Source organism: Lynx rufus, unplaced genomic scaffold (genome assembly GCF_022079265.1).
Source record: "Lynx rufus isolate CCGP_SWC_20201006 ecotype Redwood Valley unplaced genomic scaffold, mLynRuf1.p SCAF_3, whole genome shotgun sequence".
In the NCBI taxonomy this organism is placed as follows: Eukaryota; Metazoa; Chordata; class Mammalia; order Carnivora; family Felidae; genus Lynx; species Lynx rufus.
This window is the reverse complement of record NW_025814845.1, coordinates 55423362-55444511: the sequence shown is the minus strand read 5'-3', so window position 1 is coordinate 55444511 and position 21150 is coordinate 55423362. Positions and strand designations below refer to the sequence as shown.

At 37.1% G+C, this 21150-nt stretch overlaps 1 protein-coding gene across 1 annotated transcript in view; it reads left to right on the top strand.

Moving 5' to 3' along the window:
• Positions 1-21150, top strand: part of ADAMTS3 (ADAM metallopeptidase with thrombospondin type 1 motif 3) — a 262254-nt gene that overhangs the window by 227689 nt on the left and 13415 nt on the right. Inside the window, exons 11-18 of the mRNA XM_047092005.1 lie at positions 285-398; positions 2430-2575; positions 3694-3869; positions 5483-5616; positions 7423-7546; positions 11860-11940; positions 13676-13839; positions 19406-19571. Of these exons, the coding sequence (XP_046947961.1) occupies positions 285-398; positions 2430-2575; positions 3694-3869; positions 5483-5616; positions 7423-7546; positions 11860-11940; positions 13676-13839; positions 19406-19571 (1105 nt within the window). The remainder of the gene's footprint in view (positions 1-284; positions 399-2429; positions 2576-3693; positions 3870-5482; positions 5617-7422; positions 7547-11859; positions 11941-13675; positions 13840-19405; positions 19572-21150) is intronic.

Below are 21150 nucleotides of genomic sequence, written 5' to 3'. Positions count from 1 at the left end.
TTTGAAAACCATAAAAAAATAGTATGCAGAAATGTTAAAGTGAACCAGAGAATCCCAGACAAATCATTGCTTGTCATTAATATTTTAGAATAGCAGAATGAAAGTATTCTTTCCTTGGAATTCTTAGGCAGTACTTTTTTCTTAACATGCCACAACTATGACTATTAATTTGAAATGAAAATATCCAAGAAACATGAAGAAACTGTATAGAAGATATGGTTGGACATACATTGGTGTGACGTGCCATCTGTTGGTCACTGAGATCTTGATTCTCTCTCTTCCAGTTCCGAACATTTGACCCATGCAAACAGCTGTGGTGTAGCCATCCTGACAATCCCTACTTTTGTAAGACAAAAAAAGGACCCCCACTTGATGGGACTGAATGTGCTGCTGGAAAAGTGAGTGTATCTATTTATGCAATAAAGATTTAAGATATGTTTCACAATAATCATCTTTAGAAACCTAGAAAATTATGACCATGGCTGTAGTCCTTTGTGTGCAAGACATGGTGTATGGGGTTTCATTACGATCATGTACAAACATTGTTTCCTAGGGCTGTTATAACAAATTACCCCAAACTTGGGTGCTAAAAACAACAGAAATGTTATTTTCTAATAGTTCTAGAAGCCAGAAGTCCAAAATCTATTTCATTGGGCAAAAATCAATGTGTGGACAGGACCGTACTCTCTCCAGAGGCTCTAGGGGAGGATCTGTTCTCACATCTTCCCGCTTCTGGTGGCCGCCTGCATTCCTTGACTTGTGGCTGCAGCATTTCAATCTCTGCTTCCATGGCCACATCATCTCCTTCTCTTCTGTGTGCAAATTTCCCTCTGCCCCTGTCTTATAAGGGTACATGTACTGTGCTAGCATTTAGGGCCCACCTGGATAATCCAGGATAATCTCTCCATCTCAGAATCCTTAACCAAATCACATCTGCAAAGACCATTTACCAAATAAGGTAACATTTACGAATTTCAAGGAATAGAATCAGACATCTTTGAGACCGCTCTCCAGTCACTGCTGATAGAATAGGAAACAGCAGCTCAGCAGAATATCTGTGCCCCTGCTAATGGGATTTGATTTACTTGCTGGCGTCTCACTCCTTGTGAAAGTTGTCCAGAAATAAAGTCATGTGAATTTATACAGAAGATTTGGCCTTGTTCCTTGGGGAAAGATGCCCAGAGGTTTTAAATCTCACATTGTGTAGTCAAGATCGAATGCTCAGAAACTGGCCAGGGGCCAAGCTACGCTACTCATAAGGGGAAAGATCACCAAACCCAAAACAAAGGCATGTTAAGAACTCAAACTGAAGAGCCTTGACTAGTTTGGAAATAAGATATTGTAGACAGGACCAAAAGATGGCAAGGAAGATTTACATAGCTTTGAGTTCTTTTAAAGCCCTTTAAGCTGTAGTCCAAATATGTATGAACTATATTTGCTATGAGAATCACAATAATAATAATAATAATAATAATAATATCTGCCATTATTGGTGTTTAACCTTTGTTAGGTACCATGCTAAACACATTATGTTTGGAAAAATTCAGTGTTACAGACTTTTGACTAAAAAAACAAGAGCAATAATGAATTAATTCATTTTTGCTTTATGAAAAATATATCCTGTACATCAACTCTGAACATCCAACTTCTCTAAATATATTTGTGTTATATTTAAACTTAACCAAATTTGAGTTTTAAGAGACATTTTCATTGTATATAGGATAAAAAAGCAAGTCAAAATGTTGAAAGGAAAAGAATACCGGTTGAACACCTGCTATGTGCTGGGTACTATAAGCGAGGTACCTCTATAGTATCAAGGTTCAGTGGTTCCCACTTAATTATTTCTTGGTCAGATGTTCTTATCCTCCTCATGATCCTTTCTGGGCCGCGATAGTCCTCATCTAAAACGTAAAGATAAAATAAATGACCTATCTCTCAGAATCAATGTGAATGAAAAGTTTGAAACATATTTAAGTGTTTTGAATACTATATATGCTTTAGATATGTTATGTTATTTAATTCCAAAGTTAAGGCATATACTTTTCTGTTATTATTGTAAAGAGGTGCATATGACCCTTAAAAAGCCTAAAATTACAGCTAACGAAGAATGAAGGGTAGAATAGTACCCACTATGCAAGTTGGGTCCTCAGATCATTCTTACTGGTTATGTTTGATGCTCATTGTAAATGTATCATTTAAAAACTTGTCTGAGTAAATGTTATTTTTTCATTTTATACTTAAAAATGCAAGCCTAAATTATCCTGTATAGGGCACCTTATTGATATAATTGCACTGGGTTCATTTTTAAATGCATTTTTACCTGGTGGGCGGGGGAAGAAGTGAAGGCCTTTAACTGGTGGCCCTTGTATAACAACTTCAGCTTTAGCATATGCGTGATTTTCATAATTGCCTTTTGTCATTTTCCCAAGTGGTGCTATAAGGGTCATTGCATGTGGAAGAATGCCAATCAACAAAAACAAGATGGCAATTGGGGATCATGGACCAAATTTGGTTCCTGTTCCCGGACGTGCGGAACTGGGGTCCGTTTCAGAACACGCCAGTGTAACAATCCCACGTGAGTATAACTGCTGTAATTTCGAGTTGTTTTTGGCTAGACCAGAAAATGCTTCCATATTGTGTTGTTAATATTTTCTTTCATGAAATACATGTGAAGTACACAACATGAAAACCAAGGGTTTAAGTGTCTGTTTTGGGCAAATCTCCATTCATCAATCTTGTGAAGAGTAGTCAATAGTGAAGATGAAAGGCTAGAGTGAAGATTAGAGGTTTTTGAAGCAGTTGCTCTTTAGAAATCTTCAGGAGCGAGGCAGAGAGAGCCTGGGCACTGAGGCTGTCCGCAGGAAGCATGTCAGCGTGGGGAGTAGTTCCAGACAGGGGCTCCCACACTCTGGGATTAGGAGAGCAACACATCTGAACAGGGCAACAGAAAGACCTTGAAGGAACACCAAGGAACTGTTGGGGAAACAGCTATCCATTCGCTCCCTCAAACTAACTATATTGGATCCTTCCTTCCTGCATGCTCAGCAGATCCTTAGAACATTCTTTCTGGTCTAGGGTTTACCATTTTATAAAGAAGATCAAATGTGGCACACCTGTCTTCACAGAAGGGATGGCAGAAGTATTAGTGGAAGTCACCAAAACAATAAAAATTGTAAGAACAGCTAAGGTTCACCGCGAGCCACGCTTCTTTCTAAGTATATTAAATATGTGGACTTATTCAGTCCTCTCCATTTTCCCCTAAGAAAGATGGGATTATTTTTTGCATTTGCCATATGAGAAAACGAAGGCCTACAGCTGTGATCAGATTTCTTTGGGTTATATATATGTGTTTTATGCATGGCAGAAAATCTATTTCCCTCAGACCATAGATACATATGTTTTTATATTTCTTTATATACTTTCACCATACACATACATCCAAAACAGACTGTTTGAAAAGCTGATTTAAGTCAAGTTTTTGGTCCCCATCTTCCCTCCCTGTACCTGACACACGCATGTACTGGGAGAGGATGGCGTTTTCAGAAAGGGACTGAAATCAGGAAGTAGGAGTTCATTCACTTTGCACCTACAGCTCCGAAACTCTGGCCTCCTGCCTTCAGGCACTGAGTCTGCGAGCTTCCACTGCTGGAGCAGAGCCAAAGGGCATTTTCCAGTACTGTCTTTTTTCTGTAGGCCCATCAATGGCGGTCAGGACTGTCCTGGTGTTAACTTCGAGTACCAGCTTTGTAATACAGAAGAGTGCCAGAAGCACTTCGAGGACTTCAGAGGACAGCAGTGCCAACAGCGGAACTCCCACTTTGAATACCACAACACCAAGCACCACTGGCTGCCCTACGAACATCCTGACTGTGAGTGGAGTGGACCTTCTCTCTCTTTCCCACTGTGTGGATGGGAACTTCAGAGGTTAAGCCTTGTCCACACCAATCCCTTGGACTCCTGGCACCTGGTTGGTAACTTAGAAAACTTGGTGTTTATAGGGGTAAGTCCTGCTGGGTTTTGAAGAGGAAGGCTTTCTCTAGAGAGGTGAGAATTGCGAGCTAGTTCCTGGCCAAGAGCATTCCCACCATGGCTACTGAAGAGACCAGTGGAAAGCAACCCCTAGGAGACATGTTGAGTTTCCTCCTTTGACTGAAGTGCCTCTACGAGGAAATTCTCTGGACTAGTGTGATCTTTCCTTGCTGAATAACTAGAAAAAGAATACAGTTCTTTTACAAGTGAGTGAGCACCAAGAAATAGATCATTACTTAAGAACAAAAGCCAATTTATAACCTTTTACTTTTGTACTGTATACTAGTTATGAGAAAATGAACTTAGAAACTCCCTTTCATGGTATCTGGGTGGCTCAGTCAGTTAAATGTCTGGCTCTTGATGTCGACTCAGGTCATGATCTCACCGTGGTGGGATCGAGCCCCTCATTGGGCTCTGCACTGATAGCGTGAAGCCTGCTTGGGACTCTCTCTCTCCCTCTCTCTCTCTGCCCCTCCCCACTTCTGTTCTCTCTCTCTCTCTTTCTCTCTCAAAATAAATATATAAACTTAAAAAAAGATTTTAAATTTCCTTTTAATTGTTTACTTCTTACCATGAATTTTTGGTTAAATAATGTTGAAATGGGAACGAACATCTTGCCGTACTTCATATTTGGATGGATAAAAGAAAAATAGTTACATGATAACCATGTGATATAATACACTGCCAAGTTCAGTTTATAAGCTGTTTTATGGGAAAGATGCATCCACATAGGAATTCAGAGTTGCAATGCATTAAGAAGATGCATTCTTTTTTATTTCGATGAAATGAGTCACATAAATTATATTAAAATTAATGAGATCCTATAGGAGATGTTGACCATACCAGGGCATTGGGTCAGACAGAAGAGAAACCCTTTTAGTTCTCAAAGTGTCACTAAAAGTAAATTGCCTCCCTCTGAATTAAAGTTTGTTGAAGAGCTGTGGTAAAATCCAGGGTTGTTGGTACAACCCGGTTTGCCAGGGACACTCCCAGTTGTTGCTGTGTAACTATTATTTCAACCACTGTTCACTCTCAAAAGTTTCACAGTTTAGGGGCACCTGGGTGGTTCAGTCAGTTGAGCATCAGACTCTTGGTTTCAGCTCAGGTCACGATCTCACAGTTTGTGAGATCAATCCCTGCATTCGGCTCTGAGCTGACAGTGCAAAGCCTGCCTGGGATTCCCTCTCTCCCTCTCTCTTTGCACCTCCCCCACTCATGCACGTGCACACCCTCTCCCTCTCTCAAAGTGAATAAAATAAACTTAAACAAGTTTCACAGTTTAGATTCGTTGTATGCCAAATATGCATCCTTTTCTGCTACTCTTTATTTATGTATACAATATTTTGTTTTCAGGAAACCATGTTGGAACTTCATATTTTAAAAATAAAGTAACTGTAGTGTTCAAATATGTCGTTTTATATAAATAGCTGATTTAATCTTCCATCTCACGTAGCCAAGAAAAGATGCCACCTTTACTGTCAATCCAGAGAGACTGGAGATGTCGTGTACATGAAGCAGCTGGTTCACGATGGAACACACTGTTCTTACAAAGACCCATACAGCATATGTGTTCGAGGAGAGTGTGTGGTGAGTTACAGTTGCTTCCCCGGAAGCTTCATATTTTTTCGTGAAATTCTACTTTTATGGTCTTTCATCTGCATGCTTTCAAAAGGTTTTAACCCTTTCTTATCTGTAAAATCACATTAAAATGAGACTCTAGGACTAGTTGAGGAGGCCTAAACTAAATGTGAGAGAAATTTCACTTTTCAAACCAAAATTTGGCCATTGGCAGCATCAAGATTTAAACGTATTTTTCCTAATTTCCAGCCAGATGCCTTTTCTAAGTTATTCTGATGTATCTAGGTTGGGAATACAGCAACTTGGGAATGAATGATGCCTTTGCTTTGAGTATTTCACTGGTAGGCATCTACTTTTATGATACAGAGCCTTTTTCAAAAATACAATGCTAAGTGTATTTTATCTTTTATTTAAAAAATAATGGAAATTCTTTCTCTCCCTTTCCAATTGATTCTAAGTTTAAACACTGAATTCCACATCAGAACAAAAGTGGTGAAGATGTAAAAATGGTTTTTGCCCTATTTGGACTCTTAAAAAAAAAATGCACTTGACTTTTTTGTTCATGTTCACAAGTTGAATTGATATGAAATCATCCTTCTTAACATGTTACTCCTGTCTGTCTCTTTTTCACTTCAGTTATGCTGATATATTTATGAATCTCAAGTATGCAGATGCTTTACATTTGAAATAAAATTTCCCCCAAAAGTAGAATCTGAGTTTTATCCATCTCTCACTTCCCACATTATCTGGTACATCAAACGTGTGGTCATCATTTTCTCTGCCCATTTTCCTTCCAAATTTATGATCGCAGTGGCATATCATATAACATAATCCTGCACTGAAGGATCCTGCTCCGGTTCAGAACCTTCAGTGGCTCCCTGTTCAATTCATGTGAAAAAGTAAACTCTGCCTGATATTCGAGGCCTTTCATAGCCTGTGCTTTGCACGCTCTTCTTCCCCTATCCTATAGCACTAACCTTCCATTGTTTTTTGTTGTTGTTGTTTTTTGTTTTTGTTTTTTGTTTTTGTTTTTTTGTTTTTATTTCTTGAGAGAGAGAGAGACAGACAGAGAGACAGAGCATGAGCAAGGGAGGGGCAGAGCGAGAGGGATACAGAATCCGAAGCAGGCTCCAGGCTCTGAGCTGTCAGCACAGAGCCCGAAGCAGGGCTCGAACTCACAAGTCATGAGGTCATGAGCTGAGCCGAAGTCGGACACTCAACCAGCTGAGCCACCCAGGCACCCCTCATTGGTTTAAATATGGCTTAAGTATTGCTCTTTGAACCCACTTTCCATGAGCAACTTCCATGACTCTATTTTAATCCTTCTGCATTCTTGAAATGCCTTCCAGAGGGTCCTATAAAAATCTCCAGCACTTCATAAAGTTTTGTTTCACATCCCTAAACAGCTTGTAAAGCTTATGCTAATGCACAGCTCACTGTTTTGCTATTCATCTTTCCAAATAAGAAAGCAACAAGGGGAATAAACGCCATCTTTACTTTTGGTCTGTTCAGCATCAGCTACTATATCTGTGCTTCGTAAATGTTTGATGGTCATGACTATGTATAATGGGGTAAATATTTCATTAGACTGGGGGAATTGATCCTAGAGTAGAATTTAACCTAGAGTACAAGTCATTTGACTTCATAGTAGTTCTTCGAAAGATTGAGGCATTAGAAATGAGAGCTGGAGTGAAGGCTTGGTGCAGACTGCCTCACTCTGGAGTCCCAGTGAAACAAATGCTTCATCATTGTCTAGGATTCTCACCTTTAGCTGGCACATTAAAACTACCCATGCTTAACATCTTCTCTTTCCAGAAAGTGGGCTGTGATAAAGAAATCGGTTCTAACAAGGTTGAGGATAAGTGTGGTGTCTGTGGAGGAGATAATTCTCATTGTCGAACCGTAAAGGGGACCTTTACCAGAACCCCCAGGAAACTTGGTAAGATGAGGTCTCTCATGAATTTACTATCCTTCTCTAGGATTTGTACTTTTTGAGATTTCTTTAAGGAATGTAGCATTTCCCTATAAATATAACAAAACATTCACTGCTGGTTTAGTTTTATTCAGATTAAGTTTCAAGGAACTAAAAAAAAAAAAAAAAAGAAAAGAAAAGAAAAACAAACACTTGGGATTAAATTCATACTCCGTAGCATCCATGATGAAAAATGGGCTACTAAGTTTAGATAACGAAGAAATAAAATCAATATCAAATATAGTAGTTAGCTAAAATATGTGTTTTGTTTTGTTTTATGTTTTTTATAAGACCTAATTGTTAGAATTGATTTTTTTTTGAGAGAGAGAGCGTAAGTGGGGGAGAGGGGCAGAGGTAGACAGAGAGGGAGAGAGAGAAAATCTTAAGCAGGCTCCACTCTCAGCTTGGAGCCCAATGTGGGGCCCAATACAAGGTTCTACCCCATGAACCTGGGATCATGACTTGAGCTGAAATCATGAGTTGGACACTCAACTGACTGAGCCACCCAGGCACCCCTAGAATTGATGCTTATTTTGAATTTTTTGTTCACATAAATTGTTGATCGGAAGTTAAAAAAAACACACACACAATTCTAAATACAACTTTTAAAATATTCATTAGTTTTGCTGCTTTTATTTTAAAGGTGAAAAAATTTATCCCATTTATAAATCTAGGAATCTAGAGTCCATATTTCACATAATTCTAAATGTTTTATATTACAAGGGTGCCTGGGTGGCTCAGTCAGTTAAGCATCTGACTTTGGCTTAGGTCATGATCTTGCAGTTTTTGAGTTTCGGGCTCTGTGCTGACAGCTCAAAACCTGGAGCCTGCTTCAGATTCTGTGTCTCCCTCTCTCTCTCTCTCTCTGCCCCTCCCAATCTCTCTCTCAAAAATAAATAAACTTTAATGTTTATTACAAAGTCAGTGATCTGGGCTTAGGCATACAGTAAAATTTCAGTAGATGGAAAAAAAAAGCACAAATAATATGCAAAATTATGAGTGGTTTTATAATTATTCATTGGAATTTTCATAAAAGATCTGGATACAAACATTTATTACTGACCAACTTTTTAGTTGCTAATAAATATTATTCAGTTATTCAGTAAGCATTTATGGGAAAATGTTTCTGAGAATTCAGCATTTAAAGATAAATTTGATGTAGTGCTTCCTTGAGAAGCTTCTCTTACATCATCCCTCTACAGTTGGTAGAGTCTCTAACAGAATGATAAAAACAAAATAAAACAAAGCAAAAATAAAGATAAGAAATTTGGTTTACTCTGAGCACATTGTCATGGCAGTCATTTTCCCTTTTAGAAGTAAAGAAAGTATTAGAAAAGTAGTCTTCATCCAAATGGAATAATTCTCTTAGTTCTTTGTAGTCTCATTATACCTCAACTATGCAGCATAAGGCAAGTGCACACATATCAGTTATGATCTTTGATATATTTCGGGCGGGCAGAGTTAGGTGAACTGTATTCCAAAGTGACATCAGTAACATCATTACTGATGTTTTTGATATTCCTGTGTGGTATGACAATTTAATGGTTAAATGGTTAAAAAACAAATATTGCCATATCTGGCTGATTACATTATTTTAACAAGGGAAACAATTAAAACTATAGCATTTATTGTGGTTTTGGTGGAATAACATGTAATTTTTTTCATCTTATTGTGAAGTAATTTTGCTTTCTCTATTGCAGTTACATTATTCTTTTTGGTGTAAAATCATTCATATTCTTTTATTTCCAGAGTGAACTAATGTAAAGAAAAAGTTTTTGCCATTAATCATCCATTCTGTATATTATGTGTAGTAGGAGGCAGTGATATGTTTTTTTAGATACCTCAAAAATTACGCTAAACCTACCACCTTCTGAACCAAGGTCAGAAGAGGTGAAGAAAAGATTTCATCAGTCATACTGATTCAAACTGTTCAAAGATAAACTAACATCCATTTCTTTGCACTAATGTTGTCATAGTCACTCAGTAGACTAATTAACGTTTTCCAACAGGGAAACATTTAAGCAAGAGGTGCCATACAGAATTCAAGTTGCTGGAAAATGAAATCTGCAAGTATTCAACTTCAAATCACCTTTATCATTTCTTATTCACATGTAGTCTTACTTTCATTGACTACTAACTGTTTATTGGCATTAGCTAACTATTATAAATGCATTTTGACTTCAACACATAAAATTACTATATAGCTTCTAGTACGGTCAGTGAAACAGCAAGACGTTGAGTCAACGTGAAACCTTTACTAATTAAAAACATTCTATTTAAGGGAAGACAAGAGGCGCCTTCACTTTACCCAAAGGAGCTCGTAATATTTCTCTTGCTGAAACAAGGGAAGCTAAAAATGTGCTGGGTAAGTTGTAGCAAACTGCAGAAAGATGGGCATCCATAAGTGGCATCAAGCTGTTTTGCTGTCCTTAGCATCTTAAGCACGTTACTTCTGGCCATTGCATACTCAGACAAACCCAGCACAGTTCACAGACTGGAATGTACCCAGGCTCAGGTACTGAAAACCATAACCCCAAAATGACTATGCCATTGAGTTAAGACAGTAACCAATATTGTGAAAAAGTTGGGGAAAGCTATCCATAGGTAGATATTTATTGTCCATATAGAAATGACAAGCGTATTTCTTCCTGATGATATGTGATTGTATAAATACACAATTTATAACTGAATTTCTGTCACTCATCCTGCAGTATATAAATTGGATGTTTCATAATATAAGGTGTTAGTTGCATAATCTCCATATATTCATTTGTTTGATGCAAATGAGATGCAACATCTTGATTTCTATTTGTCCTATTGTTGATTTATAGTTAAGATCTTAATTCTAAGTCATCTTAAGATAATTTTTAGGACATGTGATAATACTAAGATTTGTTTTATATGACATTGACAATAATAGGATTGATGTATGATTTTATAACTCAAGGCAATCCATTCAGCCTATTGATTTCATGATTTCTGGAGTAGAAAATTGAGTTTAAGGTCCATGTAAAGGCAATGTATGACATAACTTACAGACATTTTCCAACCAAATGGTTTGGTCAAATCTAAAAAATGTATTTTAAAACTGTCCCATGATAAAACTTAAGGCTTTAAAATTAATGACTGATTACAAGAAAAATGAAAGCTACTCATTGATTAGGTGAGTAGGTTTTTATAATTATTTTAGAGAGAGAGAGTGTATGAGTTGGGGAAAGGGGCAGAGGGAGAGAGAGAGAATTCTAAGCATGTTCTGTGCTGTCAGTGCAGAGTCTGACATGGGGTTCAATCCCAAGATCCTGGGATCATGACCTGAGCTGAAACCAAGATGGATGCTCAACCGACCGAGCCACCCAGATACTCCTTTCTTCTGTAATTTCTTTAGAATAAAGTAGGCTTTAAATATGAAGATACTTCATAAATTAGAAGTTTAGCTATCTACACTTGCCCTTAGGCTTTTAAAATAATACATAGACTAGGGACGCCTGGGCGGCTCAGTTGGTTAAGCATCCGACTTCAGCTCAGGTCACGATCTCGCGGTCTGTGAGTTCGAGCCCCGCGTCGGGCTCTGGGCTGATGGCTCAGAGCCTGGAGCCTGCTTCCGATTCTGTGTCTCCCTCTCTCTCTGCCCCTCCCTCGTTCATGCTCTGTCTCTCTCTGTCTCAAAAATAAACGTTAAAAAATTTTTTTTAATAAAAAAAATTTAAAAAATAAAATAATACATAGATAAAATATCTCAAGAAGTTTACCCACCAAGTTCACCAAAAATTGGCCCCTCTTCAACAGGGTGGTTTAGAAAATTAAAACTAAAATTGTGTAATATATAAACTTGATAAATCTCTGTGTTGTACACCTGAAACTAATGTAACATTGTATGTCAACTATACTCAGATATAAATAAACAAACAAACAAACAAACTTAACTGCAATAACAACAAACTCTAAAATCACATAGAAGTACACAGGAAAGTGTAGTATTTACCTGAATTGTTGTTGACACAATTCATAGTCCAATACCAGATAAATCACTAATAGATTGGGAACAAGATTAATTTCTCCCCACCATTCCAAAAAAAAAAAAAAAAAAGGTTTTCTCCAATTTCATGCCCGTTGTCACAAAAACTACCAATGCTTTGAAGTTAATTTCTGAAACTGCTTCTGTCAGTTTATGGATGCCCTCTTCTGCGTGCAGGAGCAGTGAGAATTTCATGCTCGGCTAACCATGGTTGTTGCTTTTGTTTTCTTCTTTGCTTTCTCCGATATTTACTACACATGCAAAGGGTACCTTAAGATGTTTGATATACCCCCTGGTGCTAGACATGTGTTAATCCAAGAAGACGAGGCTTCTCCTCATATTCTTGGTAAGTGTTCCTGTCTGCTGGCTTTGCTTTAGCATGACCTTAGAGAAATGTCAAAGAAGTCATATATATATAGAGATATATATGTGTGCAGATGCATGTGTATATATATGTATATGTGTATGTATACATAGATATGCAAGAGTTAGAATTACATATAAATGCATTACTATATGGTTTTTGTTGGTCATTTCTCCCCACTATTCTTTCTTTAAAACAAGAAATATGCAAAAACAGAGCTCTAATTTTTGGTGAAACCTGGGTTGGTCCATTATTTATGTGGGGAAAAAAAGGTATTTAGCAAGGTTTTTATGCACTTTTTCTCTGTATAAGGGGAGGAGAAAAATAAGTATGTTAATAAAATGCATTAAATTAAGGAAGAATATCAGAAAAATTTGCCATATATAGGTTGACAAATTTGTTCTGATATTTTGGTTGATGCCATACTATATGCCTCTCCTTACTTTTATTGCATTTTAAGTTATTTTACCGAAAAGCAACCACATGTGAATTTTACTAGTCTAGTGCAAATTTTCCTAATACCAGTTATTTGTCCAGTTTCTGACTGGCACATGGAGATCCATTTGCATGGCTGTTTATAATTTCCACAAGAAGATTCTTTTCCTCCTTTATGAGAGGATCGTGTAAAAATGGCATTATCTTCAAAGGTCTATGTACCAATGTAAACCTAACTTCCACTTGTTCCCTGATCTATTAAAGCACTAGGAAGCTCTCTGAACTCAGGTTGCATCTGTCAATCCCATGAAAATTTGCCTCTCAAATTGCTTTTTCTTTTTTCAGATGGGTGGCTTAAAAAAAAATGAATTGTTTTATGGTGTGTCATAGAATTTTGTTTAGTATTTAAATTATATTCACTGCTAGATTCCTTAATAGTCTAGCAGTCAACCATAGTTCTTTCTCCAATAATTCAAATTGTTTATTTTTTCTCCTAGAATTCAGATTGTTCTCCTTGGAAACATCAGACTTGTTTTAGAAAGCTCAAGAGGAATAAATGTATTTAACTAAGATTGCTCATGTTTTCTACACATTTTCAATAGATGGTAGTAACATGAACCTTTATTTTATGTGCTGATAAATACCTCCAAACTTTAGAATCCCATTTGCTATTTTTTATCCATTAGAGAAAGCATTTTTAAATAATATATAGTATACCTGTAATGCATTAAGAATTCTATCATTAATAAACAGCTTTTTCTAGCCATACAAGTAGAGATGTGGCCTTGGCATTTCACAAACATAAGAACTAATTGTTTATTTACCTAAAAATTAGTTCAACTATGTTGGATATCTATAAATATTTTTACAAACTTGAAAGAGATACACAGTAAAGAAGGTGTTCTATTATATGCTGTCCTAACATAAATGATTTATGTTCATTATTATAGAAATATCCATAATTCTCAAAATATTCCCAGCTTTCTAAGGAAATATATAGGAAGAGTGAGTTAGAAACCATTAACCTTTTTGACAGTGTTTTCAACTAGGAATATTTGCCCATTTCTATCTCCCATTTAACCGTTTTGCCATTGTTTTTGATTAGCGAGGGAGTGCTTTTTGAGGATTTTGAATGCCTAATGACTGGAATGGGAATCATACCAGAACTAACACTCATTGTGATTGCTTTGATGCTTAAAAGGGGATAGATTTGCTATGGATCACCAAAACTATAATATGATAAAATAAAATGTATGCTGGTTACTCATTTTTCTTCCTTTAGCTATTAAGAACCAGGCTACAGGCCACTACATTCTGAATGGCAAAGGGGAGGAAGCCAAGTCACGGACCTTCATTGATCTTGGTGTGGAATGGGATTATAACATTGAAGATGACATTGAAACTCTTCACACAGATGGACCTTTACACGATCCTGTTATTGTTTTGGTATGTGGTATTACAGACTCATGATGTAGTGGGTTTAATTTATGTCCATTTTAGTTTTATAATTACTTGGTCTGAAAACACTTTTACCCTAAACATTGTACATTTAGTTGCTTGTTTTTATATTATTCCATTTATCTGCCTGTCCCTACTCTGTGCAACTTGGTCATATATTTTATTATATGTACATTTTAACCCAATAATGTAGTATGATTGCTGATTTTTAGTAATCAGTTATGTGGCAAAGACAAAAGAGAAGAGAGATTTTTATATTTACCCACATATTTACCATTTCTTTTTTTTTAATTTTTTATTTATTTTTCTTTTTAAGACAGAGAGAGAGAGAGAGAGAAGGAAAGAATGAGCAGGGGAGGGGCAGAGAGAGAGAAGGGATATTTTTACCCTGTTAGAGGGAGTTCGAGGAATTGGAGGGGTCACTAAGAACGTAGACGTGACCACAGGGTGGAAGCAGCATGCACAAGCTTTATTGACCATTGAGCAGGTTTGAGTGCAGGGCCACCATCCAGCAGAGATGCACAAAGGAACTCCTGGAAGAGAAGGGATTGGAGAGGGGGTGTTTCTGGTTAGGCGATGTCACTCAGCAGCATAATGGGGAGTCTCTGTACTGAGTCCTCCACAGAGCAGCAGCAGCTTGGGGTCCTTGTAGCCATAGTCTTATTTATAGTTAGCAAATGTTGAGTGCGGTTTCATAGGGGTATGCTAAGTAACAGGGCCTAAAATGGATACAAATGTGCTTGTTTGGGCTATATTTAAAAGAACTGTGTGTGTTAAAATTTGAGTTTGGTGCTAGCAGGCTTCTGAGCTAAAAGGTCTGAGCCTATTCCGAAGAAACAAAAGTAGGGGCCAACACGCAGGAGCCATCTTTGGCTCATTTACGTGACACTTGTCTTCTACAATCCATCATCTATGATGAGAAGTCAGCCTCATTCATATTGCTGCTCTGTATGTGAAGTATCCATTTTCTCTGGCTGCCTTTTAAAGATTTTCTCCTTATCTTTTGTTTTGTTTCATTTTGTTGGTTTAGCTGTTTGACTGTGATATGCTTAGTTTGTGATGTTCTTTGTCTGTATCTGGCTTGGGTTTCACCAAGCATCTTGGTGATCTAAGTTTGATGGTTTTTGGGGGGTTTGTTTGTTTGTTTGTTTGTTTTTTCCCAAATTTGGGTTGATTCCACAAGTGTGTTTTTCCCCCATCTCTCACTCCTCTTCTCCTAGGCCTCATTTACACGATTGTTCCATAAGTTCCTGGACCTTGTTCATCCTTCTGTACTCATTTTTTTTTCTCCGTTCTTCAGATTTGATAATTGCTATTGAGCTGTGTTCAAGTTCACTGTGTCTTATGTGGTCTCCAATCTGTTGTTGAGCCCATCCAGTACATTTTTCATGTCAGTTGGTGTTCTTTTCTAGAATTTCCACTTGGTCCTTTTTTTTTTCCCAAAAAAAATCATTTCCATTCCTATGCTGAGATTTCCATATATTTCACCCATTATGTCTAATGTTTTCTTTGAGTCCCATGTCTTCATGTTGTCTGCTTCTATGGGCTGCTTTTTTCTCTTGAGTATGTGTCACATTTTCCTGCTTATGAGAAATTTTTAAGTGCACACAGGACATTATAGATGGTAAGTTGTAGGGTGTTTGGTTTATGTTGCCTCATTTTTTTGAAAGTTTAGTTATTTATTTAGAGAGAGACAGAGAGAGAGAGGGAGAAAGGGAGAGAGAGCACAAGTGGGGTAGGGGAAGATAGAGATGGAGAGAGAATTCCAAGCGAGCTCCATGCTGTCAGCCCAGAGTCCGATGCAGGGCTCTAACTCACGACCTGTGAGATCACGACCTGAGCCGAGATCAAGAGTTGGATGCCTAACTGACTGAGCCACCCAGGAGGCCCTATGTTACCTTCTTTACAAGCTGTTGGGTTTTGTTCGGGCTGTCATTTTCTCCTGATCTTTGGACCCTGGTTTCTGCTTTGTTAGGGCTGATCTGTTTCAATTTTGTCCTTATTTTAATGGCATGGCCTGTTTGATACCTTAACTGATTACCTGAAGTGTTAGTGAGGTCTCTTCATCTAGCTATAAAAGAACTCCTATGTCCCTATGTCCTATGTCCCTGCCTGACTTAGTCCCAGCCCCACAGCAGCCTCTCAGTAGTAGTCGGCATGGTGTCTTGGCTGGGGCACGCACAGACCAGCCTTCAGTCTAGGATTAATGCAGCTTCTGAGCCACCCCTCTGTGTAGCCCCTTCTTTAGTGTCCTGCCTGCAATTTCCAAACACCACCCTCCATCTCCTCATCTCAGTGAGATTGCTATTTTGGCTTAGCCTCCTGTTCCCTGCGCCAGGGTCCAGAACCTGGCCCTGTCAGGAAGCTGGGACCTGGCATGTTTCTCTTCTTGTTGGAATCACTATCCTTTGCTGTGTTATACAGTGCCCCCAAAAAGTTCCTTCCTATATCCTGCCCAGTTTTATTGCTTTTAATATCAGCAAGACAACTCTTATTACTCTCTCGTGAATGAAAACAGAAGACATCTACTTGATTTGAAAAATACTGTTGGATTCTGTATGCAAATATTTATTGAATTCTCTATAGAAAATATTATACTAACTTAAAGCCAAAGCATTCTACTCAATTCCAAGGTGTTTTTATACTCTTTGAAAATTATTTCTCTTTGGTGAAGTGTCTGTCCAAATCCTTTGCCCATTGTTGAAGTAGGTTTTTTGTTGTTGTTGTTGTTGAGTTTTAAGAGTTTGTTACATATACTTGATATGTCCTTTATAAAATATATGATTTATCAAATATTTTCTCGTAATGTATAGTTTCTTTTTGTTCTCCTAATAGTGTCTTTGAGAGCAAAATATTTTAACTTTCCTGAAGTCTAATTTATCCATTTTTTCTTTTATAGATCAAGATTTTGGTATTCTATATACATTTTTTTCCTGCCTAATCCAATGTTAAAGTATTTTCTTCTTTTTTTGGTAGAAGTTTTATAGTTTTATATTTTATATTTTGAGTTGATTCTTATATAAACTTTGTGTGATGTGTTAGGTTCTTATTTTTGCATATGGCAGTCTACACTACCTATTGCTGCATAACAAGTTACCCCAAACTTAGTAGCTAAGCACAAAGCAACACTGATTCTCTCATAGTTTCTGTGGGCCATGTATTTGGCTGAAAATGGCTGCTGAAATGGCTAGTTGTGGCTCAGGGTATCTCATGAGGTTGCTGTTAGCTGTGGCTAGTCACCCCAAGGCTCCACTGGGGACATCTGCTTCCTAGCTCTGTCACAGGGCTATTGGAAGGCCTCAGAAGATTTCCTCTAAGCGTTTCCATGTGGTGGCTGGTGGGTCTGAGTTCTTCACTACGTGAGCCTCTTCATAGCCTCCTTAAGTGTCCTTAGCACGTGACAGCTGGCTTCTACTAGAATGAGTGATCCAAGTGACAGAGTACAGCCAAGACAGAAGAGTCTTTTTTAACCTAATCTTGGAAGTGACATCCCATCACTTCTCCTGTTGTCTGTTTGCTGGAAGCAAGTCGCAGAATCCAGCCCACACTGAAAGGGAGAAGAATTAAACTTCACTCATTGAGAGAAAAAGGATCAAAGGATTTGTGGACACATTTTTAAAGCCACCACAATGGCTTGTTCCAGTACCATTTGTTGAAAAAAATCCTCTTTTTTCCATTAAGTTTTCTTTTCATCTGTGTCAAAAATTAATTGTTCAAATTTATGGGGGTTTATTTCTGTCTTTCTGCTCCATACGTTATATAATTTCATAGCAAAAATATAACTAATCAAAATTTTATTAAATTCGAATGATTGGAGATCAGAAGCTCTATTCCATTCATATAATTACACTGCATTCTTTTCCAGTGGCACAGGCCTCATGGTTAACTGCTGTTAACTGCCAGGATAACCTACCTCAAGGCTTTGTCCACTGATATCTGGGTGACGGCAGGGAACAATGTGAGCTAGAGATGTAAGATGTGAGCTACAGATCTCATATCAGATATGAGATCGGTAGTTAGGACAGTGGGGTATGGCAATCTCTATCACCTCAGCCTTTCTTTTCCTCTCTAAAGGGCTGGACCCCAGGTTGGGAGCCCTGGAGCATGGCAGCGAGCTGTCTGGGGCTGAAGGCAGTAGGCATCTGGCTACAGTGTAAGGGTCAATGCTTGGTTTGTAATGTTGTTTTAAAAATAAAGACTAAGGGAGAAAAATAAAACAGAAGCCAGATAACCAAATCCTTCATTCTAGTTGGATTTAGTATTACCCAATTTCTCAAGCAAAAGCTATTTCCAAAAGTTTAGTTTAAAATACTAGTGAATTGCATGTTTTTCTCTTTGTATAACTGATGTAATCGTATAAAAGCTAGTATGTGCAAGTCAATAAAAACTTATTTTTTTAAAAAGAGTTACATTGCCCCAAACAAAATTAAAGAACAAACTGAAAAAACAGAATATATTTGCAATGCTTATTACAAAAGGATTAATGTCCTTATTGCATGAATTATTTAGAAAAAGATATGTATACCAATAAAAAAGAAGACATGAACATGTAGCGTATAGCAGACAAAACACAAGTGACTAATAAACCAAGAAAGTTAAACATTAGTATTTATCAAATAAATAACAATTAAAATAACAATCTTTTGCCAATCGATGAACAAAGATGACAATTATATACTATGTCATCTGAATGGGTACATTCATATACTCTCATCATGAAAGTAATAATTGTTCTAACTATTTTGAAGGGCCATTCCCCAGTCTATTATAAGAACAACAACAACAACAGCAAAATGCTTATACCCTTCAGCTCACTAGGAAAATCAGAAATCACCACAAAGATGGGGACAAATTCTAATCAATACAAGTATATATTAACAAGTGAATGGTTAAATAATGCACACTACCTTTAGAATTAAACACTTTGCTGACATTTAAAGGTATGTTTTCAAAGAATATTTACTATCTTGATGCATTAAGTGAAATAAGCAAAACCAGAAAAGCATGCATGGGCGCACACACACACACACACACACACACACACACGCAATATGCAAATATCTTGAGGGCATATTGCAAAATAACAGAAGTTACTTTGGTTTTCTCTGGTTTGGTAGAATCATGGATAATTTTTATTTTCTTTAGATTTTTCCATAATGGGTACATTTTCTGGAGGGAACATTATATTTACCATCATGACAAAAGAGTTACTTTAAAGAATAATTTTCAAATGCAAAAGGAGATCTATAACTTAATGTATATATTAAAGAAATCTATGGTGAATCATATTGTGAAGTTATGTTTTTATTATGTAAATCTTATACCTAAGTATATTTTTTATACTTTTTATGGTCCCAGTCTTTTATATTTGCATTTTTTTTCTTAAACAGGCATACTTGCACTTTAGGTGATAGAAACATTATATTTTTAGAAACTGCTTGAAAGTCTTCCAGTTTTAATAAGAGCACTATTCTAAAATATTTGTAATTTTTATTCAAAATGTAAAACCTCTTCAGGTGACTTAACTTACCTATCTGTTCCATGTGTATATTAGATCATACCTCAGGAGAACGACACCCACTCCAGCCTGACATATAAATACGTCATTCATGAAGATTCTGCACCTACAATCAGCAGCAACAATGTCATCCAGGAAGAATTAGATACTTTTGAGTGGGCTTTGAAGAGCTGGTCTCAGTGTTCCAAGCCCTGTGGCGGAGGTAACAATTGAACACATTTATCACATTCAAATGTCATTCATAGAACACCAATTATTGTGCTTTCTGCCTTAAAGATTGCCTCTCATTGAGGCTGCGATCTGAGAAATAGCAAACATACCAACAAAACATAAGTTCAAAACATTTTTACTGAAATCTCTGAATCTACAAAGGATAGGAGTCCATTCATGACAACTAGAAACCTTCTTAAAATTGTCTTGCTCTTTTCCTTCCGGTTCTTTTTGTCTCATATTCATGAAATGGGGCCTCTAATGACTTTACTCTTCCCCAGCTCTCCCAAATGCTGTGTCCTGTGGTTCCAGCCTTTCTTCTTCTCCATTTTACTTTCCATATCTGTGCATTTCTTTTCTATCAGTGTTAATAATAAAGGAGCTATTAGTTGTACCAGGTAGCAGGTGCTGTTTTAAATGTTCACTGTATTAGTGCATGGATACTCAGAATGATTCTGTGAGGTCAGCACTATGATTCATTGAACTGATCGGGGAAAGTGAAGCCCCCGGGGAAAATAAGTAATGTGCCCAGATCAGAAGATACAAACCCAGGTGGTCTGGCTTCTTCTGGCTACATGCTCTCACTACATTGTGCCGCCTCTCTGCCCTTTCCCAAGTTAATCTGTTCAGCTGTTCTCAGAGTTTTTCAGTTTCTCACTTCGTCCCTTACTCTAGTTCTGAACAATAAATGCTCCAGAACTGAGCTGGCCTAGAAGAAATTTTCCCTGACAGGCAGGAGAAGGCAAGGGGCTTTCACAACAATGATGTTGAGTAATTGAGAACAAAAAATATTATTCAGAGTAGGGAATGCATACATCAACCATTTATTTTATCATTTTAATTCAAGGATGTGTGTCTAAAGAGGTTTTTTTTTTTTTTTTGAGGTAGACAGGGCATAAAATGTTCTCAATTAATTATTTAAAATGATACTTAATCCATTATAAGATGCTCATTTAATTTGAATCTTCCCTTCTGCCTCACCCTCAACATCTACTTGGTTACAAGATTTGTCAGAAGCACCTTTTTAATATCTACCACATCTATTTATTCCTCACCAGGTTTCCTGCATGATTTTGAAAGGGAAGATTATTGCAAAAGTCTTTTAACTAGTCTAATTTGATCTTCTGCTCTTCCTTTATGTCCAGGGTAATTGAATGAATGAATGAATGAATGAATGAATGAATGAATGAGTGGAAGTTTATTATTTCCCTGATTTAACTCCTTTAACATCCTAATGTGTTCTTCTGAAGGCATAGCATAGTTTATGTAGTATTCTTGCCAAAAGTAAATAACCTGAATCTAATCATTAGGAGGCAACTATATAAAACCCAAATTGTGGGACATTTTACAAAACAAATAGCCTATACATCTCAAAAACATTCAAGATAAAAAGATGCTCAGAAACTATTCCTGCTTAATTCCATGACAACTAAATGCAGTGCATAATCCTTAATTGGAAAAAACATTGCTGTAAAGATCATTATACGGACAACTGGAAAATTTTGAATATAGTCTGTATATTAGATAATAGCATTATATCTATGTTAAGTATTCTGATTTTAAGAATTATA